Source organism: Zosterops lateralis (genome assembly GCF_965231275.1).
Source record: "Zosterops lateralis genome assembly, chromosome: 4".
Classification (NCBI taxonomy): domain Eukaryota; kingdom Metazoa; phylum Chordata; class Aves; order Passeriformes; family Zosteropidae; genus Zosterops; species Zosterops lateralis.
The window spans coordinates 7,750,318-7,776,419 of record NC_139765.1 but is presented as its reverse complement, the minus strand read 5'-3'; the positions used below and the strand labels follow the sequence as shown (position 1 = coordinate 7,776,419).

Genomic DNA, 26,102 nt, shown 5'->3' with positions numbered 1-26,102 from the left:
TTTAGATGTGTTTACATTTCAACTGACACGCTAAATTATTGTACAAAACAAATCAAAGAAATCTAAGTTCAGTCAATGAATAAAAAACTTGGATTCAAATTATCTTTATGCCAGTTGTAATCAGAAGTTTAATTCTGGATTCTGTCTTTCCTCAGAGAGTTGAGATCCAGATCCAAAACTTTCTCTTGGAACTAATGTCCGTAACACATGACTAATAAAACTGACATAAAACATGCACATATCTCCTTTTTAACATGTGGAGGATTAGATGAGGGCCAGGATAATTTTAGATTTATTTTATGAAAAAGTAATTTGAGTCCTTTCCCTGTCCTCCTCCCTGACTCCTCCAGTCTGCTCAAATATTTGTGCTGCATAGACAAACACTGCAGGAAGCAAGACTGTTTTATTTATTTTTAGCAAGAAGATAAAAGTTTTGGGTTAATTTCTTCCCCCTGTGTTCATCAATCAAATTAAACAGATGACCTAAAAATGGATGCAAACAAATGGCATCCAAAATCCCTTTGTCTGTTTTGTAATTGCATGCAGCTATGATTACAGCCCCACAGAAGGTTTTTTTGCATTTTATTTTCTTTCCATACACTGGTGATTCACTCCTTAGAAGGGATTTACCCCTTTTAGGAGAGAGAGAATTGACTGGTTTTCTGACCTTTTATTTCTGCGAGTAGAAATGCATGAACTCACTTGGAAAAAATATGAACCAAGCCAAAACATTACACAAGATAAAATTAATTCCAATTCTGACCATTCTGAGACTGAGAGGAGAAAAAAAGAAACTTTTTTTCTATCTTTTGACTGATGCCCCTTCAATTTGAAAGCACCAAAATATCACAGCAGGGACTAAAGCTTTAAAGATGCAGCAAAACTGGAAGATTCACAGTGGGGCAACCTCTGTTCAGGTATATATGAGGGGTGTGGGTGAAAAAACCCTGTGTTTCATGTATGGAGGACAGAGCAAAAGTGCAAGGCAAGAAGGTTCTGTTTGTTTGCCAAGGTCACACAGTGTCCTGTAGGAAGCATCTCACACCCAGGAGGGGTGCTGGCCCCAAATTTTTGTCCTGTCTAAAGAGGGGATGGCACTGGGCTGCTCCCTCAAGCTGCCTAGGGGAGGAGGGTAGCAGGGATTCCTGTTGTGTTTGCCCCTTCCATGCCAGCTGGAAAACCCAAAGAGGGGCATCTTTGGTTAAAAAACCCACATGTGATTAACAGCCATTGATTTATAAACCTTTGGGGTGGGAGTTAAGCTGTTTTGCCCTGTGAGGGGCTCATCAAAGAGTTAAAATGTAGTTAGAAGCAATATCCTAGGGAGCAGGTGTTCACAGATAGGGGCATGTTTTATTGGGGGTTTTTGTGGTTTATATGGCTGTTTTCAGGGCTCCCTCCCCACTCACCTGAGGGGGCACAGCCCCAGCCCAGCCCAGCTGCCCTTCCAGGTGGCCTCATCACCTCAGGTGTCATTGTGTCCCAGCCTCGCACAGATGGGCCTGAAATGAAATTGTAGAAAAAGTAGGTTGGCACAAATGGCTTTGCCAGATTTTAAGAGTCAGAGTGAGCAAAGGCTGCAGTTTTTCCACAGGACCAAGCTTTGTCCATCCTCCCGTGATCCTCCCCTCACCGTGAAGTTGTCAAGTTGGCAAAGTTTGGTGTAAACCTCTTTATAGAGACCAAAGTGTCTCAAAAGGACTTGAAACAGAGATTTGAATGTGCAGACTACCACACTCCAGGCTTTGCCACTCATTAAAGGTTTTCAGTATAAATATTTATTTATTTCTTTATTTCAGCCCTGGATGGCTCAGAGCTCCCAGTGCCACATAGCCTAAAATGTTTATGGTTCCAGCAGTTTTCTGAAAGGTGCCCAAAAAAAGAAAAAAAAAAAAAAAAAAAAAGGGCATGCCTTTAGAGAGCTTGAGCTGTTCTGCAATGTAGAGTTACTATAATCCAAGTCTGGAGAAGAGATAATTTGAAATTATGAAATGGAGCCTGGTGAACACAATAGCAGGACTGATAGGAGAGAGAGAGAGAGAGAGAGAGAGAGAGAAGGGACATACCATAACACAGATGAAGACACACAGATCTCCTAAATGGCATCTCTGTTCTTCCACTGCATCCCCCAGTAGCTTGAGGAGGCTGATGTTTATGCTGACTTTAGAGAAGGAGGAGTGCCTCAATTAAGTATCTAGTTGTTGCTTTCTGTAAGGAAATGTAATGGAATGGGCTTTACCTCCTTGATAACGAGGCATTCCTCCTAGGTGATAACTCAGATGTTGGTATCATGTTGTGTCTTATTGAAGGCTGAGGCTGGCTAATGAGCTGCAGTGACAGTGAAGAGTTTTTCCAAACCTTGCTGTGGAGTCTAAAAAATTCCATCACTGTGCCCTTTGAGATAAATTATTTCCCAGAAAACACTCAGAATGTGATACATGGTTGAGAGCTCATAGTACTGGACCTGCTGACCTGGTGAAACAAAGATTTAAAGGTACAAGTGTAAAATAATTTTTGCAATTAAGGCTTTTTGCACTCTGACTGTTTCCACTGTCCAATATCTCAGTCTGCAGGGACTGTCTCAGCATGAGAAAGTGTGAAGGATGTGTGTGTGAAGGATGGCAAGAAGTCCACATTTTTAAATTCTTGTGGAAGTTCCATCACAGTGAGTGATGCAGAGTCCAAGTGCACAGATAGATTTTGAGATTTTGGATTGTTTTTTCAACCTCTCTGGTGATTTTTCCATTCAGAAAGATATCCTTGTGAGGCAAAGGGAGAACGATGAACTTTCTGAAAGAATCCATTTGTATTGAACACCAGGCTTTTGTTGGTTCTTGCAGGACTACAGGATTTGTTCCAGAGACCTGTAGTACCATGCAAATAACAGTGGTGTAATACCACCAGAGTCAAAGATTCCCCCAGTTTGCAGAGCTGACTCTTGCATTGCTTGGGTCTGAAGTCCCTAACTTAGGCACAGGAGGAGACAATAATCTCAAGGCACAGTTCATGTTTCTAGCCATGCTCAGAGAGAACATTACACAAGGTATGCAATGGCTTTGAGACAAAGACAGGATATTACTTATAACTAACAGCTGCCCACCAGTGCAGTTCATTAGAAACTCAGTGAGTTGCTCAAGTGAATTCTTTATCTTGGTGACCTTCCAAAGCAATCAGAGCCTTCTTGGAAGACCTTGAATCAGAAATGTTTGGATATAAGAAAAATAGCACTGTGCAGCACACACTTCTGATCTCTCAGGGTTCACAGATTTGGAAGGCGAGGTACCATATATAACTGTAGAAGACAGCACTGAGATACTGTAGCTGCTGCATCAAGGTCATGGTGTTCTGGGAGCCAATTAAAATTATGCAAGATAGGCAGTTCAGGAAAGAATTCACATAGAGCTCAGGAAGGCGAAAAATCACGTGTATTATGAGCTAAAGTACTTTGTAAGATTAATTTTCCACTGTCTCATGATCTTGTAGTAAGAGCAAAAAGTATTTTAAATGTGCAATTTACTTATTGATCAGAACTCTTGAGACCTTACTTTCTAAATCAAAATTTAAGATCTGACTTCTATTTATAAGCAAAATTTTGAGCTTGTGTTGGAGTATACACTGGTCACAATGGATTGTTAATTAAATGAGTGGGCAAGAGTAATATCTGAAACAGGTACACTTGGCACTCAGAACCCCATCTCCTTTCCTGAGGGCATGTGAGTGGAAGGTGATAATGACAGAGGTCATATAATCCAGAGCATTGGTCCTCACTCTCTCCAGCAGAACCATTGCATTTTTTTGGACCACTGCACTGTCTTTAATTCCCAGAACCTTTACAGAGCTAACTAGGAGCAATACTGCAAGCCAGGAGGATTGATTTATCATGGAAAGCTTGATATTTTGGATGGAGGTCTAACAGGCCTATTCCTGTCCTAAGTCTCTCCTAGTGCCTTTATCCTGAAGAACATACAAAAATTATTTCACTGTCTACTGTGTTTTAAGAACTGATTGTATTGCTATGATCTGTAAAACCAAAAACTGCTGACGAAGGGGGTGGGATTTCATGGATGCTTTCAGCAGGTATTGCTCAATTCACAACCTCTGTTAGATTATGCTGGGGACTGGGTTGTGTATCTGAGCTCAGAGCCCTGCTTTGTTAGCTGAAGAACAAAGTGAATCCCCAAAGGGAAAAGGGTAAAGAAGAGCTCAAAGTCCAAACAGGCATACTGAAGCCTTGATTCCCTGAGAGCCAGCTGAAGAGTGGTTTGCAAATACTGTGTTAGTACCAACTAACTATTTTACTTTCCCTTTATATTTAAAAACTGCCTGAGGAAGAATTAGCTAGCCAAGAAAGACAAAAAATGAAGAGGGAGTACAAAAGCAAAGGGTGAAGGAGAAGCAGGAAGGGGACAAGGTGGGGAGGCTGAGGAGCTCAGTGTACAGGTGATAAATGTCATCCATCAGCAGACTGTGAAAAGATACTAGAATTGGATGGTTGCTGCAGTCTGGATGTTCTTTGCTCAGATGCAGGCCTCTCTGCTGGGAAAATCTCCTAGGCACACTCATGCTCAGCCTCACACTGAAAAACTTCTGGAAGGGAAGGTCCAGGAAATGGGCCCTGGTTGTCTGCAGGTTGCCATGACATGGATGGCCATGTTTGGTGGAAGCCAGTGGGGCTGCAGCAGCCATGGGTTGCCTGAAGGTGAGGTGTGAAGCTTTGCAGGATGGACTGTTAACTGCAAGAAGTAGAGACAGGGCAGAGCATCCCTTTCCAGCCCTAATCAAAGGACTCTTCTGGATGTCACCTTGTGATTGCTTAGGAAGGAGATACTGTCATGAGCAGTTCTTTGTCACAACCTAAAAGACAAATGCCATGTGTGAATCCCACGTGGAGGTGAAGGAGCAGAAAGCCCAACTCTGTCCAAAGGGAGGCATTTGTGGTCATGGGGATGTGGCTGGTCACAGGATGCAGAAGTACAGGGTTCCAAAGCTTGGGAAGGTTCCAAAGCTTGGGAAGATGTCTAAGTAAGGCCAAGTCCTCTCTTACAAATCAGTGCCTGGGTGTGATGAGGGCAGAAATAAGATAAAGACTAGCAAAACCAAGGCTGTCCTAGCACTAACCTCAATGAACAAAAAGGTGTCCTTGAGAATGCCTTTATCTCAAGAGCTTGCTGAGTCAGTGGGATGGAGGAGGAAGGGTGTAAATAGACCCTGTTTGGTTTCATACTTTCTTTACTCTCTTTATTCTTTGTTTTCTGATGATAAATGTGCTTTATGTAGCAAAGGAACTGATGAGTCATAAGGTTTACAACTTCATTTCCTCCTGGCTCTTTTTATTTTTTCCTGGTGGTTGTATCTCCTTCCTTTCTGCCTCTCTGGCATGGCAGGATGTGCTGTGCCTTTAAGAAGGCTGTGCTGTTCTGTCAGCAGACTAATTCCTGAGCTTTGGCATGTGTCAAGGCATGCCTTAAGTTTTGTGGTGTAGTTTATGAAAAACTCAAATGCATTTTTCTAGGGGAGATTTTTAACTCGTTTCTGCCACAGAGACACTTCACCATTCTCTTCTCTGGTTGCAAAGTGTCCACCACTCAGCATCACTATAGGAAGTTCTGCTCTCATCTCCAAAATAGATAGGGATATAAAGTGAAGTAGTGGGCTGCTTTTTTTCTTTTCCAGTTAAAATTTTTATTTACTGAGTTGTTTTGCTTCATGGCAAAGCTCTGAATGGTAAATAAAGCTGAGATGGCAAATTCTCCTACTGTTTATATCCTCCCAGAGTGGTACTGACACCACTGCAGTGCTCACCTGTCATTGCAGTAACAGAGTGGTGTAATCTAAAACATGTTGACCCAAAGGAGTCACAGCTTTATTATGAATTTCATATGTTGTGAATTTCTTAATATTTCCCATTGTGAGCATTACTTTTTGCTTTTTTTTCCCCTCTCATCATGATCAAAAAAAAAAAAAAAAAAAAAGTAGACAGTACAGTTGAACTCTAAAAATTAATATAACATTAGGTAAATAAAATGTAAGATTCTTTGTCTTTTTTTTCCTAGCAAATCTCATTCTTTTGAAACCAAGTGTATGCCTGGGGAGGACTGCCTGGATTTTTTTTTTTTCTGATGTTTTCTAGGCACAGCAATATACAGTCTTTAGACCACAGTTCCCAGCAAGAATGTTGCAGCTATAACTGACATATCAGGAGGTAACTGTGGAGTAAACCTTGTGATTTTAAAAGCAATATTTGATACAAGGTCCTGGACCTGTATGTTAACATGGTTTTCTAGTAAAAGCATAAAACCTCTTCAACTTCCAGCTTGTATTTATCTACCTCTGTATTGTTTTAGGCCTTGACATAGAAGTAAGTCCAGGTAATCAGAAATTCCCCTGTGACTCTGGCAGCTCTGAGACTTGCTCTGCAGTCACTCACAGGATGTGGGCCCCTCAGATCAAAGAATTCTTTCTAGTAGAGACAGGCCTGTTTTTACAAGGAGAAGTGTTGGAGGGGAAGAGAAAGAGCTAGGGCAGGCAGTGCCTTCCTCACTGAGGTGGTTGTGTGGCTCTGATTAAACTACTTAACCTTTGAGCTGCAGGTTTTGTGTGAGCTGAATAGTGGTATTAGTACCGTGCATGGCATGCTGGGTTTAAGTGAATTAACCTAGCAGTGCTTTACAGTCTCAGCTCTGTGATTGTGCTGAGTGCAGTTGTTCTGTTTAAGAAGCTTGTAGTGCTCCTTGTTGAGCCTTTGGGAAGTCTCCTCCCAGTCCTCTTGTCCCTCTCAGCAAGTCTGACAGTGCTCTCATCCCTCTCCATGGCCAGTGGTGAGCAATCTGAGCTGCTCTGGAAGGAGTGCTGGACTGACAGCTCTTCACCAGGGGCTGCAGAAGCACAGATGCAGCACAAGCCCTCCCAAGGAGTTCTGTCTCCTGCACTGCTCTCTGGCCACCCAGAAATCCCCAACTGCCTGTTCCCTGCAACATCCACTCGTTTCTCTGCTGGAATGGGAAACAGAGATCTTCTCCAGGATCTCCTGATGTCTCTGCCACCTGCTTATGGAGTGACCTGGGCAAGTCACACCACCTCTCCCTTCTTCACTGGTAATGCTGAAGTGCAGATTTTATCTTCTCCCTTCATGCCCAAGAACTGCTTAGGTCGGGTTAATGAATGACATGAAGTCAAGCATGTCTGTGGGCTCACAGCATGGTGTAAGTATGGAGTACTACTGTGTGATTATGGGTGGAGGTAGCCCTTGTTGAAAATTATTTATTTATTTTATCATAAATCAACATTTGGTCGGGTGCAATCACAGAAAGGAGAAAGGAGTGTAGAGAAAGCCTGTCTCCTGTTACAAATTGTTCAGGAGATTGGAATGCTGGCTCACCTGTGGTTTTGGTGCATGTGTTGACTGAGTCTAGTACTGGTTACTGAGATTGATGGGGTGGCTTATAAATAGACTGACTTTTACAGGTGTAGTATTTCACCATACAGATGGAATCAAAGAATTAAAAAAATCCAAGGATTTAATCAAGTATAATAACATCTTGCAAAACCTATCGAATTCACAGAAAGTGAGAACCAGAAAGGCAACTGAGCTAGGTAGAAAATGAAATTAGAGGGAATTGTTTATCTAACTAGTTGTTTCACTTCACAGGGCAGACAAATATTTTATCTGAGCCCTCAGCAGAAGCTTAGGCCAAGTTGTGTTCCCTGCTCTCCCCAGCTGTATTGTCCACAGAGATGGAGTGCCCTTGATCCTATTTGGATAAAGCAGTGTTCTGCTGGAGAAGTGTTTGCTCCCTCATCTGTATGCTGTAGAAGACATCTCATCCCTTAGAATATGGAGATATATATATTTGTATTTGTTTTCATTTTGCTGCCATATACATAATGGATTGTTGTGTGTTAGAAGGATTTAAACATCTGGAAGAGACTGGGGATAGTAATGTCTTGGGCCATAGGTTAGATGTGGGGCTGCAGTTCCCTTCCAAAGTGAAATGTTACATTCCATCTACTGTGATGCTCGTTTGTATACTTGAGAATTTTGGTGTGGGAAGGGTAGTTAATACAATGGTAATTCAAGCAGCTGGGTCAAAACACTATGGCTAAAACTGGCACAAGGTAAAAATACATTTACTTCTCTAAATATTTCTGCAATTGGTTCCCATGGAGCTGACACCAAATAAAAATTTTGGAAATAAATATTTATATGCAATAATCTTATTTGGTTGAATAGTGAGAGGAATTGTTTTTTTACTAAAACTTGTCAGTATATGATGCACATAGGGCAGAGCTCTCTTTGAGAAATTGAGCTTTCCTGTAATGTAAGCTTTGTCATGTTATTTGGACACCAACAAATCTAGTTATAGCCTGGATCTAGACAACAGGCTATCACAGAAGAAAAGAGTAAGTAGAAAACAGGAAAAAAAAAAAAAAAAAAAGGATAAGTTCTTCTATTGCAGCCCCTTTGCAGTGAGTGTGAGGTTACTCTGCAAGGAGCCTTTGTGGCTTTTACCAGACAATGCTGATCAATGCTGTAGCAGCAGAAGAGCAGTTCTCATGTTCTGGCTCAGTCTGTTGCAAACTATCCCAGAAGATTAGCCAGACACTCCTGGATTTAAAACAACTGCAAGTGAGTGACAGTGAACTAAGCATGGGGTGGAGTCTTGTACCAGCATACCCTTCAGCTCCACTGCTGCAGTCAGAGAGAGAAAGATTTTTCCTTTGAAGATAAGACACCTGGGGCTTTTGTAGAAACTTAGTGCAGCTGTTATCACAATTTAAAAATAAAACAAAACCAATAAAAGGCAGAGACAGACAAAGCATATGACTCTTCTGTGTGCAACCAAAAATCCCTCCGAATGCTGAACCCAAGACCATCACTTTTCATTGTGCAGTTATGTTGCTTGTGACTCCTTTGTGTGAGGCTGTGAGCCAGAGCAGCCTCTGAGGGTGTGGATGTGGATGTATGAGTGAGAGTGTGAGTGTTCAGTGTCGTAACGTGGCAGGGCACAGGCGATTATGAAACTTCTCAATAAAGTCTCAGTGCGTCAGTATTGGCTGCCTGGGTTTGGTTTTTGTTTTTTTCTTTTTCTTTCCTGTCCGTTGCCCTCCAGTTTTGTTCCCATTTTTGAGTGCAGGAAGAACAGGGGGGTAGAGGTTGGGAAATGCTGCAAGAGCCCCCCAGGCTGCTGGAGGAGCCAGGCAGTTCCCATGACAGGTGGAGCACCGCAGTGCTGAGCGAGATTCCTGGGACATGGTGCCCGGGGCCACAGGGAAGGGAAACCTTCCCACTTGGGACAGCTGTGGTTACAAGGGGCCCCTTCAATGTGCTGTAGCAGCAGCCAGAAGTTTGACTTATTTTTTGAAAAGGACTTGGAGAAATTATTAACCACAGTTGATGACGTCAGAGTTGATCTGATTAAAGGTTTGTTTTCTTGCCTGGCAGAGGTGTGCTCCGTAGAGACTGGTTCTCTCTTCTTTTTTTTTTAAGTTTCTTTTTTGAACAGCAAAACGGAGGGAAAAACTGCTCGCACTGCTGCTGCTGCTGCTGCTCCGGCTGCGTGTGTATGTTGTGTGAACAGGATGGTGTATCTGTAGCTGCCACACGCAGACACACATTTGACCATGAGGACTCTTCGCAGGTTGAAGTTCATGAGTTCGCCCAGCCTCAGTGATCTGGGCAAGAGAGAGCAGGCAGCCTTGGATGAGCGGGGGACCCAGCAGCGCCGGGCCTGCTCCAACGCTACCTGGAACAGGTAAGGTCAATCACACAGGCTGCTGGCTCCTGCCGGGCTCCCCGTGCTCCTCCTGCAGTGGAGTGGCTGCTCCACAGGCTGGGCTGCCTGGCCCCCGCCTCGGCAGGCTCACAGCCTGTCCTGGTGCACACACACTGGAGGTCCCATTTAGAGAAACCTTTTTTCCCTTTTTTTTTCCCCTTCTTTTTTTTTTTCCCCTTCTTTTTTTTTCCCCTTCTTTTTTTTTTTTTTTCCCTTCTTCTTTTTTTCCCTTCTTTTTTTTCCCTTCTTTTTTTTTTCCCTTCTTTTTTTTCCCCTTCTTTTTTTTCCCTTTCTTTTTTTCCCCTTCTTTTTTTTTCCCTTCTTTTTCCCCCCCTTCTTTTTTCCCCCTTCTTTTCTCCCCCTTTTTCCCCCCCTTTTTCCCCCCCTTTTTCCCCCCCTTTTTCCCCCCTCTTTTTTCCCCCCCCTTTTTCCCCCCCTTTTTTTCCCCCCCTTTTTTTTCCCCCCCTTTTTCCCCCCCTTTTCCCCCCCCTTTTTTTTTCCCCCTTTTTCCCCCCCTTTTTTCTCCCCCTTTTTTTGCCCCCTTTTTTCTCCCCCTTTTTTTTTCTCTCCTCCCTTTCCCCCCCCCCTTTTCCCCCCCCGCTTTTTTCCCCCCCTTCCCCCCCCCCCCTTTTTTCTCCTGTTTTCCCCCTCTTTTTTCCCCCTTTCTCCCTCTTTTTTCCCCTGGCACAGGAGTGCTTTTTCTCCCCTTGCTCTTAATCTTTCTCTGAAGGCCAATAACAAAGAGACCCTGCTTTCCCTTCAGCCTTTGTGACAGACAACGACTTTGTTTCACGGAGTCCAGCTACAAATATATCTTTGTGTCTGTCTGGATATTCTCATTCAAAGTTTATTTGGCTTAGGTTATTTTTTAAAAAATATTACATGTGTTCAACTATTAAAGTACATACTTTTTATATGCATATCTATGGCTGTTGCTGGTAGTTGATATAGGTATGGCAAAGTCTACTAAGTTTGCTCATGTTAGTACAAATAGATGTGTGTATGTACACATGCAAGCACCTGCACTTTGGACAGGGAACATAAGCTCTGATTGTTTTCTTTATTGTGTTTATACATTTTAATTCTTTGACTGTTTTACAAGAAAACGTATGCAAACGTTATGCTGTGAATATATCAATTAGCTCAGTTATTCAGAAAGCAGCTTGATGTCCATTTTGGTGACAATCTTAAAAGATGAATCTAAGTCTCTAAATTGTTAGGAATTAAATTCTTAGGTCATTTTTGAAAATAAAATGTCACCTCCTGGATCATAGCTTGGAAAGTGTCATCTGTAGTATTTTATAATTGTATGGTGGTACAACTGTAGGAAGAAAAATACCAGTGATCTACAGACATATTTGCTAAAATTCTGAGAAAAATAAAATATATAAAATATCGTATTTTCTGTCCCTCTCACATCTTGATTTGTGGTTTCCTGTCTGTATTATGACTGAACTCTGAAACTGTGGTGATCACAAAAGATACTGAGTTTCTTCTCAAATAGCATTTGTATCACCCTTAGTTGTACCTGATGTGTGGATGGATGGTGATGGTAGTTCAAGGATAGATTGGGCCATCTTGAGTTGTGCCAGATGGAATTTTATTTGACCAATAGCCCTAAGGGAAGCAACTGGGATTAAGAGACTCCTGAGTGGCAATCAGGGTGAGAGAAAAGTGTCCCCAGAGCCTTTTTGTGACGGTGTGCTTACAGCTTTTATTGGCAGGGGTTAGCTTTTCCAAGTCTTGCATGTGGGGAGGGAGCTGTGGAGGCAGATGTGAGAGAGGGAGAGCAGGTCAGGCACCTGGGAGGCAGAGAGTTCCAGGCTTGGGGCTGCTGATACTCAAACTGGAGGATTTTCCTAGTTGAGATGAAGCAAGAGTTTTTTTACTTTGGACAGGACAGGTACAGCTCTGGCCAGAAGTGCTTGCCAGTCAATGAGCTGGACACCTGCACGTTTCATCCAAACAATTACACAACTGTCCCATTGCCTGTTCCTTGAATAGGTGTCTGTGAGTCGTCCTGTCACTGCTTTGCATTTACTCAGACCTAACTGTGCTTTCCACCCCTGGGTTGCCTTTTCCAAGTGCCAGGATTGCCAGGCTGTCCTTTTTGGTGGCATCCTCCCCTGAAATGCCTGAGAGCAGTAGTGGGGTTGTTGTGTGGGTGTAAGTCAAGTGGGCATCATCCTGTGCCTGCATTAACAGCTGCCTGGAGCTAGGGAAGGCATTGTAGATATGAGCCATGGGCAAAGGGAAGGCCCTTTATTTCTTATTTAGTGCAAGCCTTTCTTGTGTGTGAAAGAGGGAGGATAATTCTTCTTTCAGGCTCATAAAGATTTGTATCATCTGTTGCTCTTTTAGGAACTCAGGTACTCTGCAGGCTGTAAAACAGGGTCTTTATCCTGGGGAAGGTCGGGTCTTAAATGATGCTGAATTAGATGGATTAAGAAAATATCCACTGTAGCTTCTGCTTATCACCAGTGCATGCCCATCTTGACACATATAGCAGGGTCTAGTCTTGAGGGAATCTGTGTTCATCTCCCCTGGAGAGACTCTAATGTTCGTGGCCATCTAAAGTTTGACTCACCAGAAATCTGGTCTGCGTTTTTAAAATCTTGCGCTGTGGAATTTCTTTTATTTTTCTCTGCTGCAAAATTGAAACAACCCAACACAGAACACTTTGCATACTTTGGTTTACAGGAATATTTTCCCTTCCAAATGAAATGATTGCTTGTGTTGTTTCATTCTGTGTAAGTAAGCATAAGAGCTTGCTGATCAAGGAAGTCAAGATGCACCAGCAGAGCTCTCCCCTCTCACCAAGCCTGGCAGTTCTATATTTAAATGTCTGCTGTTTTCTTGCCTCATGTTAGCAGCTGTGCCTGGGTGTGGCTTGTGTATATCTGCTTTTCAAAGAAGCTTTGAATCAAGTTCATGAGAACTGAAGTGGGGAGAGGTGAAGTACAACACATATCAGGTTCGGCCCTGGTTGATCCCTTGTTGAATGGCAGATCCTTGAGGCAGAGCAAGGATGCTGCCCCTGGCTTTCCAGGGACTGAAAAGCTGAACTGCTGCTAGGGGGGTCTTTTGCAGGGCAGCAGCTCTGTCACTGCAGGCATTTTTGGAGGAGGGGTGGATGCATGGCTGCCCTTATGCACTTGTTCTGTGTGTGGCCACTGTGGTTCACTGACGTCCCCTCTGCCACCTCTGCTCCTTCACATCAGTCTCAACTCAGACTGTTCATACCTGAGAATTCTTTCTGCATTTTGACAGTGGGGGAGGACAACCTGAAGGAGCCTAATTCAGCTTACTGGGGGAATGTAGCACTGTGGTAGCAAGGAAGGTCACTTCCTCCCTGATGACTTCCCTTCATGTCTGAATGAAAATGCAGCAAAACTTCTCAGCGCTGTTACATCAAAGGGAAATCAGTGCCAAGCTGCTGTCTGCTATTAGGCAAATGAGACTTTATATCGTGGCTTTTTCAGAGCTTGCTTTCCCATGAACCCCAGATCTGTGCAGCAAAACACTGTCAGTGCAGTTAACTAGCAACCAACAGCAACATAGCGGAACACAATACCCTTCCTTACCGCTCACAGAATTTGCATTGGATTAAAATAGTTCAGATTTTTTCACTAACACTCTCTTCAGTTCTTGTTCTCTCCACCCCCAACCCCCATTTCTGCTTCAGGCAAAAATATGAGGGCTGAATGCTGACTAAACCAATTGGACTGAGAAACCCAGGAGTCTTAATCCTGAGCTCACACACCAGGGGGCCCACTCAGGCCAAATAAAATCCATGGCAGGGTTTTCATTCTGACTGAGCAAGCACAGACTGCTTAATCAGGAGCTGATACTGTCTGAGTTGTGCTCTGGGAAAGCCTCCAGTCAAAGGCTCTTAGATCCTCTTTGATGTAAGAAAATGCAGAAAATTCACAGAGACACAAAGGAGTAGGAGATAGCAAAGAAAAGGTGAAGAAAACAGGTAAGTTGGTTGTGACATTAGTGAGATCAGCAGTAAATCTGAGGAGACATACCAAATAATTTTATTGCCTGGGCTAATTTTTTACAGGGTCGTAATAAGCATGACAGCTTACTGTAAAATAACTTTTACAGCCATGAAAACCATATTTCATCTCCTAATTTAAGATGAATGCTTTTTCAGATCACAGGAAGGCTTTTTCAGTGGGGAAAATATTCCAGACCAGCATATTTTTCTCTTTCTTCTGTCATTCCGTTTCTATTTAGAAATATTTTAAAATATTTCTGCCTGTCTGAGGATCACCCTTATTTTCCTGACCCTTCATTTGAAGCCCTCTGTGGGGTGTTTGGTGCTCTGTGTGCATATGGGAGACAGACAGAAAATCACCATGGGGTGGGAGGGAGAACAGGGCTGGTGAAGGAGATTTCCCACTGGCCCAGCCAGCACTGCTCTCCATGGAGCATTTTCCAGCCATGACTACAGTAACAGAAGGTGGTGGTGGTAGGGAATTGCTGCTCCCCGTAGCCCTCCAGAATAATTTTTGCCTCCTTGAATGCAGGGAACCAGTCTTCTTTATCCTATAGTCCATAGACTATATTATTACTATAATACTGTTAACCCTTATTACTATATATTGTTAACTCTTAGTAACACCTCCTGGAAGTCCCCTCACCTGCCTGTCTCAATTTCTTGGTTTGTAAGAGCAGAGTTGGTGAAGTGAGTCAACTAATGCCTCCCTAACTCTTTGAAGAGGGAGTTTTCCAGACCAGCTTATTTTCACTTGTATGACCTAGTGCTTAATTGCAGCCTATCCCTCTTTGCAGGTTACCTTACCTTGGGTAGAAATTCCTGGAACATGAGGGAACTGGCATCTGCAGGCTTATTTTGGAAGGGTCAAGGCCTCATGGAAAGCTGGTGGAGTTGCAGCTGGGCTGAAGCTGTGCTGAAAATGGGCTTCCCAATTGGATTAAGCTAATTCAGAAAAATGATGTTTTACTCTGGAGCAAGGGTGTCATCAAGAAGGTGTTGATGCAAGTATGTCAGGTTAATTATTGTTAATCAGCTGTTCATGTAACTGTGCAAAGGAAATTTGCCCTAATTAATTTAGTCCCTTTTGAAAGTGAAAATGTTGTCTTTAATTGCCTGGTAGTCAGAGGGTGTGATCACAGCATTGATCACACAGCATTGTTTTTTCTTCTGGACTTCACCTGGAGCTCTGGGAAGAGGAGAATTTGCAAACACTGCATAAAAATCACTGATATTTTCACCTATGCTGTTTGCACACAAAGGCAGTGACTGCTTTAGAGAACTAAAATTATCTGTGAGATGTTTGTGGGTTGTCAACATTGGCCAGTCCTGCTGCTTTGCCAGGAAATGTTGAACTGGGAGGGCCATGGCCATGGTTGAAACACACAGAAGACCAGGACTTAAAACCTAAAAGACTTGCAAGCCCAGCTTTGGAGTTGTTCCTCATATCTGTGGCCAAACTGATTCTGACCTGGCAGAAAACTGTTTTAATTGCAGTAGTTTTTCCTTCTTGGCTTCCAGATGTCAGTAAAAGAACATGGGTGGTACTGGAGTGAGCCAGGCTCTCACCCCAGTGGTGTCAGGATGGACAAATAGCAACTCAGGAGAAATGTGTGTTTTGGTGGTATTGAGCTCTATAGGCAGTAGCCTGTAACAGACTGATACTATGCAAAAATCAGAATAATTCACCCCACCCTGTCCACCTTGACCCTGCCCCTGTTGGGCTGGCTGGGAGTGCCACCAGCAAGCAGCCAGCTCTGTGCTCCAGGGATTTGCACCTTCCAGATCCCTTCCTGGTGAAGCTGATGGTGGGGAAAGTCTGTGCTGTGTGTGCTGGAGCTGCCTTCCCCATGTTTTGGTCAGCTGGAGCCATCTCCTCCTCTGGAAGTTCAGCCAAATGTGGAGTGAGTTGTCTTTTGAAAGAGATGAAGTTTCTTAGGCTGCTGAGTTGATTTTTGTGGCTGTGAGTGCTGCCTTGGTTGTAGGTAGTTTTCTTTGGCAGTGTAGCTACTGTGGGATAGATAAGTACAATACATTGCTGGAGCCATCTGACATCTTGTTGTCATTCTAAAAGCAGCCCCCCAAAAAACCTGGTCTCTTGAGTTTTCACATCCTGATTTCCCCTTCTCCAGCAAGCCTGCTCTGTAGAGTTTTTTGGGCTCTATTGGACTCTTTTTTGTTTCCTGCAGTACCAAGTTCCTGTGCACACACTCAAACACAAAACAACTACAGAGAAGGTGTTCACAGTAATATTAGTGCATGAGTGCACCCATTATTAACTTTCATATTGTAAAAAGAGTTACAGAAGGGAGTTTACAAGGCATTTTTAGTTCAGGTTAACTATTACAATGTAAATTTAATTATGTGCATTGCTGACTTAAGCCTCAATGAAAGCTGGTTACAGGCACAGGTAAAGTGATCCACCCACCTCAAGCATCTTCCAGGACTTCCATGTGTAAGCAACAGCTCAGATTTTCTTTACACCAAAAGGTTGAATCATTCTGACAAAATCTTTTTGAACAATCACTTATTATAGAAACCCATTGATTTAAGCAGAGCCTGGATTTGTTTTTTTCATTAGCTTGAGGTGTCTAAGAAGATTTAAGCAAACTTTTCATTATCCTAACACCAGCTGAGGCCAGACACTCCTCTGTGTCTGCTCTTAAGCAAGTGTGGTGGGCCAGTTCCAGTGCTATTCCCACATAACCTGCAGGCAAGGATATATCCTGCACCTTCCATACATACTGCTGTCTGTGATGGGAAGGAAAGGCAGGTGGTCAACTTAAGGAGGTCAAAACTTGTTTTCCAGACAAGGATCTTGTCCCTCACTACAAGGGAGATGCCAGGCAGATTAAAAGTTCACTGCTAGGATGTTTTATGTAGATGCTATTGTACTATACAGGCAATAAGTTAAATGCTCACAACCCGTCCCCTTTAATTCTGGTTAAAAAAGCTTGTTCTCTCTTATTTCTTTGAGGAATAGTAATGGACCTGTTAAGCTGGAGAGAGAAGACTTCTTCCTGCATTTAAAAAGAGGTGCCAGAGAGAGAGAGCACATTGCCTTTTAGGAGGGATGTTTAGTCATTCTTGCCCACAGAAGTCTGGCAGGGAACATTGCAAAGTTCATTTCTGAACCAGGAGAGCGTGTAAAGACTGCTTGTTTTATTCACTACATTAATCTTATTTCCCATATTACTCATAATATTAAAATACCCAAGTCACTTCACTGTATGCCAGAGACATTTATCTGCCAATTTTCAAATAATCATAAATTGAGTGTGTCTGTATGAGCCAGCCAAAATAATCTGGGTTAGATGGTGAATGTATGTCTGTGCTTGTGGGTGTAGGGGGGGGGGGGGAAGAGGGACTGCTGTGGCAGCAGTTCTGTGTAAGGCCTTGAAAACTCTTTCAAAAGAACAAAAGAGAGAAGATCATGGCTCTTGTATCTGTCTGCATCTGTATTTCTCCACAGTGGGTCAGACCCTTCTCCTGCCACTTTTAGTTTCCTTTTTTCTTAGATGAAGGTGGGGTGGCTGAGCTTTTCTGATAGTGCTTCTGTTTGCTGCTGTGTGCCTGCATCTTGAATCTCTCAGTGAACAGTGTTGAGTTTACCTTCCAAACAGTCCTCTGCTCCCAGCTGGCATTGAAAGGAGCTGTCTTATCATGGCCTGGGAAAGTTTAACATGGACACTGGCGTTCCCAAGGCACTCTCTGCTGCTGCCTGGGATAGCTCCTGCAATGGCATCCTCTTGACAGCCCTGTGCAACTGGATCTGGCCTTGGATCAGGCCAGAGCTGAGCAAGTCTTCCAGCATCTGAAGGGAGCCTACAATAAAAAATGACAGACTTTTTACAAGAACATGTGGTGACAGGACAAGGGGCAGTGGCTTCAAATTGACAGAGAATAGATTTAGATTGGATATTAGGAAGGAATTCCTCCCTGTGAGGATGGTGAGTCCCTGACCCAGAGAAGCTGTGGCTGCTCCATCCCTGGAAGCATCCAAAGCCAGGTTGGATGGGTCTTGGAGCAATCTGCTCTAATGAGAGGTATCCCTGCCCATGGCAGGGGGTGGGATGGGATGATATTTAGGTCCTTTCCAACCCAGGACATCTGTGATTCTATGATAAACTTTTCCACCAGTTGGAATCAAGCTTCCTCCCCCTGGAGACCTTGTGACCAGATACTGATCACCTTTAGCTCTTCTTCACAAGACACAGCAACCCCACGCCCTTGTACATCCAGGATGGGCAGATCTGGTCCTTGTCCTGCTTTCCACAACTCTAAAGCTGATTGCTGCTGCCTTGCACAGACTCCAGGGCAGTGGAAGCTGTTAATTGTCTCTGCAATGAGCCATAGAAATAAAAATTATACTCTCAAATACTTCAAATATAATACGCGAATGTATTAAAAGTTGTAGTTGACATACTTGAAGTACTTAAAAATATTGCCCTAAGTTTTTGAAATTACTGATTTCAAAAACTGATTTGAAGTCACTGAGTTGGAACAAATCAAGAAGAACTGATTTTCAAAGATGTTATCTATTTTCTAGGCAGTAATTTCCTTTTAGGCATGTGGGATGGGTGGAGTACTGGAAGTCATCTATGACTTGTAAAATGTCCTGAAGTGTCTAGACAGAAATGCTGGGATAATTGTGGAGGTGATGCCCTTCTCGAATCTTATTGGGTGCTAATGACTCTCATCCTGTCCCATTTCAGCATCCACAATGGAGTGATAGCCGTGTTCCAGCGTAAGGGTCTCCCAGACCATGAACTTTACAACCTCAATGAAGGAGTCAGGTAAGAGACTCGGCCCTGCAAGGTGTTCTCAGCCAGAAGCTCAGTGCTGTTTGCCAGCCCTCACACTTTACAGCTTCTGCAGAGCATTGAGGTTTTTGTCCCAGTGGCAGCTTTGAGCAGCACAGTCCATTTTACCCCATTTACCCACTTTAGAAAAAAGTGAAAATCCTGCCATTTGAGTTATTTAGGTTATAGTTGAAATGAAAATTTACCAAGATATAAGCTGGTATCTGAATTTACAGATATCACATTTTACTACTTTTTTAACTACTTTTTTGTCACGTTTTACTACTTTTTCAACACTTATTATTACTTACCAAACCCTCTCATTGGCAAGGGCAAGGTAGTGGATTCCCTTACAGAAATCTGTCCAATGCTTTATAAAATAAATGGTGGAAAAGAATCTGCACTTACAAAAGACAGCTTATTACACTCCCTAGCTGTCTTCAGATATAATCTTTAGTTATTCCCTTTCCCTTACTGCTTATTGCTTCTGTGTCTGGACACTGGATTCTGATTCTCCCATATGTTCCTTAGAATACCTAGATATTCTGGGTTTTTCTGTCCCAGTCTTATTCCCAACCTGGGATAGTTGGCCCAGTCTAGTTCCTTTAATTGTGAAAATATTTTCAGAAAAGTCCATCCATATGATATTTGGCCTGTGTTTGCTCTTTTTGAAATTAAAATAAACTTACTCTTCAGTTATTTCTTACTTTTCTGGTGAGAAAATGGCATACAAAAAATAGCTTTTCTAGGATGTCTGTCAGTTAGCATCATCCATCGATCATCTTGAGTTACTTACTGGAGTAATGGTTAATCATTATTATTGTAAGTCCCATTAGGATTCTTCAGCTTTATCTGAGTGATAAAAAATGGTACTTCTGGACTGAGATTTCTCAGCCCAGTGCATTTCCCTTAATATGCTCATCCGCTGGTGAGGGACAGGAGAGGAGAAATTTTCTGCTGATGTGTCAGACAAATATGATCTGGTATTGACCAACAAATAGCTAATAACGTGCCCAAATTTTGGTTTCATTTACTTGGCTGCAAACCCTGCACCACGATGATGCTTGGTATAACATAGTTGAGTTGAATTTATTGCAGCATCTCATGTGGATGAACAGGCAAGCTGACTAGAAATACACTGATTTCTTTTTTTTTTTTTTTTTTTTTTCCTGTTTTTTGAAGGACTTTGCTGCCACTTGCTAGGCCCATTTCTTTTTGTTTGGGTAGGGATAATGCTGCTTTGTTGGTATCTCAGCTGATAGCTCACTTCAGGGAGAATGCCTGGTGCCTCATGCCTGAGCTGATGATGAAATTACTGGTTTGACACATGCCAAAAATACCTGTCTTACTGCTTTTGTTATTTATTTCAAAATAACTTTCTTTGGGTTAATGTTATTATATGACCACAAAAGTGGAACAAGTGTATACTTGCCTTACAATTGGTTTAGATGCATTTTCTCATGAGTGCAAAATGAGAAGCAAATCCATTATTTCCATTGGGCAGAATTCAAGAGTGGAAGCATTCAGGTAGATGATTCTTATTACTTAGTTGCATTTTTTAATAGTTACAGGACAGTAAAAGAAGTTATTTTATTTTACCACTTTAGTTAGAGCAGATTCTGGAATATTTTTCATAATAAACCCCTGAATATCTCACAGATCAAGTGTAAATATTTGAACAATATTTCCACACCATTGTTTTGACTCAGGAGTGTCACATATATTCAACTACCATGTGTCACATACAGGCAAACAAATATGTAAAACTTCTTCTGAACACACATCTCGAGGTTTTGAGCCCTGATTATTTAAGGAAACATCAGTGGGCACAAATCTGTATGGTAACATTTACTTTTCTTTTAGGTTTGGCTTGTAAGAGCTTCCACTTGTTTACACCAATGCCTTTTGACACTGTTCTTGCATTCCTGTGGCATTAGAAAGTGGCCTTAAATATGGAATTACATGCACAGCCCTCTGAATCCCTGTTGCAATAAAACCAGTGTAGGAATTGAGTCTCTCACACTGCTGGAAGTCCTGAATTCCTCTGCTAAAGCTGATGAAGCACAGTAAAGTCCCAGCAACTGGGAATATCACCAGTATGTGGCCTGTGCACTCCTTCTTCTGGGCCCTTTCTGCGTGATTTATTAGGAGATGGAGTCAAAAGTCTGGTAATAAAAAATCTCCATGCATATATGTATTGTTTAGTTTTCTCCTGGTCCATGTCTGCAATATTAATAATCAAATAGTGTTTTCTCCTTTTTCACTTCATATAATATATGTCACTTCAAACTGTTTGTTTTGACCACTTTTAAAACAAAGAAGAAAAGGGAAGCAAAGGGAAACACAGTGGAAGCTGGATGTCCTGCATTAAAGCTAATGTATATTTATAGCTTCCTCTTCTCTGAGTTTCAGGATACTGATGTGATGCAAACAAAGCACATTTTAGTGGCATTTCCTCTTCTGCAGCCAGAGTTCAAACCCAGTAAAAGCACCCCTTTGCCTCATTTAACTTTATTTAACATCTATTATGCAGTGTTGCACTGCATTTCCATTCTAAGTACTGTTGCAAGAGTTGATTTTAAAATGAACCAATGAAACGGCATCAGGAAGAAAAAAAAAGTCAGGAGCTATTTTAGCACATTTTAAGGGAATTTATGTTATCATCTTAATTTATGAAGTCGTTAAACAGGCAATGAAGACCTGATATCAATGATAGAGAAGCTTTATGAGTGCAGAATGCCTGCTTGAAAAATCAGATGTACTTGAAATAAGATCTGTTATCTGGGATCTCTTTTAGGTTTAGTCAGATTTGTACTTGGATTCCATCGTGATGTCTACATGTCTAGATAAGGCTGGTCAGTAATTGAAATTATCCAGGATCTGACAGCCTGACTGGTTTTTGTTAAAGGAAATGAAGCAAGGATGAAAAAGAAATTGCAAGCAATGTCTTGGATCCAGTTTTGTTGTGGATCCCTTTTAAATGAATATGTACAAAGAATATCAAACACCAGTGTTCTGATCTGCCCTGAGGGCCTCACCATTTCACTAGAAATTAACTAAGTAGCTTGAAGAATCTGTATTATTAGGGATTCAAAAAGTAAGATGCATTAATTGTGCTGTCAGTTCTTCTGCCCTGTAAACAGAGATGTTAATGTAGGCATAGAGCTGCCTGATGTGGTGCAGCCCAGCGTTTATAATCACCTACAAGCTGGTTGCTTGATTTCAGTTGAAGAGTGGAAATGTGGTGGAGTCTTCTTCTATCAGAGGCCTGGCTATTGGATAGGTAGAACATACATTTTTATTTCCTGCTCTAAATACCAGAATTTATCAGTAGAACCTAAAATACTAAAAGAGAAGGCAGTTGCACATCACCTCTTCAAGACTGTGAGGAATCCATCTGGTGCTGCTATCTTGAGGAGAGGGTAGAAAATGAAGCAAAATCTGTCAGCATAAAGTACTAGTATTTTCTTGAAACAGTGGCACAAAGAGATACATGAGAATAAATTGTCACTCTCACAGGAAAATTCAAATCTGCAACTTTCTTGTTAGTTCAACCCAAAAATGGTGTGTCTATCCATGTTCGAAGTAAGATGAACCTTTGGTGTCATAACTTGTGATCCAGAAAAAAGTCACCTCACTGGACACTAAATCTCCACTTGGAGTGAACATGCTACAGTTTGGCTGACACAACCTTGTTCTCCCTGACTTCTCTTAAGGCACTGGAACTTGAGCAGCCTTTGGGCTTTAACCCCTGCCCCAGGGGATTGTCAGAATTACTGTTGAGAGCAGAGCCTCAGGGCACTGCCAGAACAGTCCTCTCCCCACATTGCCCCAAGGGGACTGGAGATCCAACAGCTCTTCCTGACAGCAGGAGACCTATGGGTAATGCCTCAGCTGGCTTTCAGAACTTTTGTCAATAAATTATTTGTCCAGATTAATCAAGTCTCTAGCTGAAAAGGACTTTGATGCTAAGGAGCATCTGAAAATGCCCTTCCTTCTGTTTTATTTTTATTTCATTTCTGCCTAGACCTTCCAGAGCTGTGAGGTCAGTATGGACATGTGCTTAAGGATAAATAAACCATATTTCAGCCTCCTCAAGACTGACATGCTTCTCCCTTCCCTGAACTTTCAGGAGACCTCAAGATTCTGTGCTGAAGCATGTCTTGTAAAAACATCAGAATCAAGTCCTGTAGATTGTCATGGAATATAGGGATATGCTGGATTTGGTTTGATGTCTCTTTTTTAGTTAAATAATTTGATTAATCAGTTGTCACTTAAAGATATAACCCAAAGGGATAGACAACATGCTGTTGAATATATAATTCACATAATTACCCTGACTGAAGTGGGTGTTTAGATTTTAAGTCACATTTGACATCACTTCTTCATGAGACCTGACATGGTCACACAGACAGGTTTTCAAAAGAGATTTGTTCAGAAAACCCAGCTGGGTTTCTATGTTTCTATAGGGTCTGAGCTATTGCTTATGTATCTAAATAGTGACCTGACTGAAGAGAGGTATTATCTAGCATCCAGTGGGTGAGATTTAAATAACACAGCTTTTTAGCCATGTGGCAGATTTTACCTGGATACAAACAGACTTATGGACTGAGTTGAATTCAGTTTCTGAATTTAAGAGTTTGTGTGATTTTGTTTTGCATGGGAGTTTCAATTGCTCTCTGAGGTTGCTTTGTGGGTTTTAGTGGAATGGAATCATGAAAGGCAGAGCTAAAAATGTTGAATTCCTTCCTACCTTTTCATTGAAACCATATGAAACTTCATCTATATTTAGTCTCCTGAGTGGATGTAGGATGGAAAGCATCCTCTTTTCATCAAAACTTATTTTCCTTTCATATGTGTAATTGATGCATCTAAAATGACAGCAAATATTTTTCAACATACAAAAATAGTGGTTTGAGTCAGTATTGTTGACCCTGTTTGCTCTCCTTGTAGTTAGTCATTAATGACAGTCTCAGTGCTCATACTAAAGTAATTTGCTGTTAGTGACTTCCCCTCATTCATGCAGTGCATAGCTAATGTGATTTGCTGATTATACAGATTCTTTTCTTGCTCTTTTTAATACAGGCAATTACTGAAAACAGAACTGGGATCATTTTTCACTGAGTATCTGCAGGTAGGCCTGTGTTTTATGTATTTAAATCCAATTCTGTTTTATGCTACTGAGAAAAATAATTTTGCCTGCTCTAAATGGTGACCTGGAGACCCTTGAAACCATTCAGAGATGTCCACTCTGTGGTTTTGAAATTAGCAGAATAAGGGGATTTGGATTTTATATACATACATATAGTTAGATAGTGGAAGCCCAACTTGTCACTGTGTTTCTGTAGGTCACTGCTGTCTTTCTTGAGGTTTCAGACATTGTTTTTTAGCTTAAAAGTGAAGTCCTTGAGTAAACCAGTGAAGTTCATTGCAGTAGAGTTACTAGGAAAGACTTTTAGGAGTAAGTACCACTATCTGTCAAAGCAATATTCTTTCTGCTTCTCTAAGTACATGTTTTATGAGTCAGTCATTTGAAGTTTGAGAAGCACTTTGTACTGCACAAAATACATCTTTTGTCCTAAACCAGCAGGTGATTATAGCATCATTTCACAAGTGTTCCAAGTGATCTAAATAAAATGGACACAGCAAGAGTCCTTCGATGATTAATTTTTAAAATAAAAGACCCCCTTCACTGTCTAAAGTTAATGAACAAAATGTGAAATATAGTGGCTGAAGGGAAGTACAGAATTGAGTAAATGTAGTCTATATTTTATTTACAGAACCAGCTGCTCACAAAAGGCATGGTGATCCTAAGGGACAAGATCCGGTTTTATGAAGGTAACTTGGATTTTATCATGGCTATGTACATCACAGGTGTTTTAGCAAGTGCACTCTGGAGGCATTGGCATGCTTTCCACTGTCTGGGACTATGGATTAGCATGTCCCAATCCAATCCTACAGTCTGTTGTTGGGTCCTGCCTTGGTGCTCTCATTAACCTTCCTAAAGGGGAGGTGATTGCCTAGAGCAGCATTGAAGGAGTCAGGGAAGGATTGCCTCCAGCAAGGGCACTCTCTGCTCCTTCAGTTATATCTTGCTCAGGGAAACTGAAAATAGCCTAAGATCTGTAATAAGCAAAAATCTAAGCACAAAGATCCCAGTTAGTTTAAGTATCTAAGTCCAAAATAATGCTGTAGCTTGTTTTAAGAGTTAATTCTGGAGTCATGCTGACATAAATGAGGCCAGGCAAACTAGTATGTTGAAATAATGACAATTTAATAGGTAAAGCAAAAACTGTGCACACAAGCAAAGCAAAACAGCATTTATTCCCCACTTTTCATGGGCAGGGAGGTGTTCAGCCATCCCAGGAAAGTCGGGCTTGATGACACACCACGGTGACTTGAGACACACAAGACAAACACAGTCACTCCAAATGTCCAGCCTTCCTCCATCTCCCTCCAGCTCTGTGGTGCTGACCATGACACCACATGGTCTGGGATGTCCCTGTGGCCAGCTGGGAAATGCTGTCCCAGCCATGTCCCCTCCCAGCTCCTTGTGCCCCCCCAGGTCCATCACTGGTGAGGTGGGAGAGGAGCAGAAAAGGCCTTGGCTCTGTGCGTGCCTAAACTAAATAATAACTAAAACATCCCTGTGTTTTCAGCACTCTTCCAGCCACTACCAGCTGCTGGGAAAAAAATTAAACTTATCCCAGCCAAAACCAGCACATATTTATTACTACTATTACTACTACTATTCATACTACTGCTATCACTGTTATTATCATTACTATTATTATTATTATTGTTATTATTATTATTACTGCTACTACTGCTACAGCTGCTAGAAATTTTTGGACTTGGAAATGCTTGCTGTATTTCATCAGAACTGAAATGTATTTCATGAGAATGAAAACCAGATTTTTTAAAAATTGTTTTAAAAATGGAAACAGAGTACACCCCCTTCTCAGTCTTGCACATGAGTGTGTAGGACAGAGAGAGCTCCTGCCTGGTGGTGCTAAAAATAAGACCTTGGTGTGTTCCACAAGCCAGCAGCTGCAGTATAGCATGGTGCTCCACATCTGTCACTGAAAGCACTAAAAGGCATCAACCTGGAAATGATTCAGGAGTTTCAGATTCACCAGAGCTGATGCTATTCATCATGTGCTTAAAAAGGCAGGGGGATCCAGTATCTAATAGTAGAGACTGGCAGTTGGCTAACTTTGAGTGCAGTTAGCAGTGTTGATGCTTTCATGCGTAAGTGCTTTGTGATACATGTGTAATTCTGGGCAAAATGCTCCCTGGCTGAGGCTCAAAGTAATGCTCTAATACAAAAATTAAGAACAGTATCATGTCCTGACGGCAGTAGTAATACTGATTGATTGCTATTGAATTTGCTTCCTGGTAAGTCATATTGTCTTGTCTGAATACTCCAGGATCTCTGATGCCTTTATCTCTATAACACTTGCTGGTGGAGATGCAGGGGCATTGCTCTCCTCTCACAGTTGGGTTGGGGGCATAGGGAGGGTA

The 26,102-nt window shown here is 42.0% G+C and overlaps 1 protein-coding gene across 4 annotated transcripts in view; it reads left to right on the top strand.

Moving 5' to 3' along the window:
- The window catches only part of PRR5 (proline rich 5), a 60,143-nt gene that overhangs the window by 4,694 nt on the left and 29,347 nt on the right, over nt 1-26,102 (top strand). The window contains exons 1-5 of one of the 4 annotated variants that reach the window (XM_083859340.1): nt 8,973-9,421; nt 9,639-9,752; nt 18,492-18,572; nt 23,664-23,712; nt 24,359-24,416. In XM_083859340.1, the coding sequence (XP_083715466.1) occupies nt 9,649-9,752; nt 18,492-18,572; nt 23,664-23,712; nt 24,359-24,416 (292 nt within the window). In that variant the 5' untranslated portion in view covers nt 8,973-9,421; nt 9,639-9,648. The other 3 variants (XM_083859338.1, XM_083859339.1, XM_083859337.1) reach the window with 3 other exon arrangements.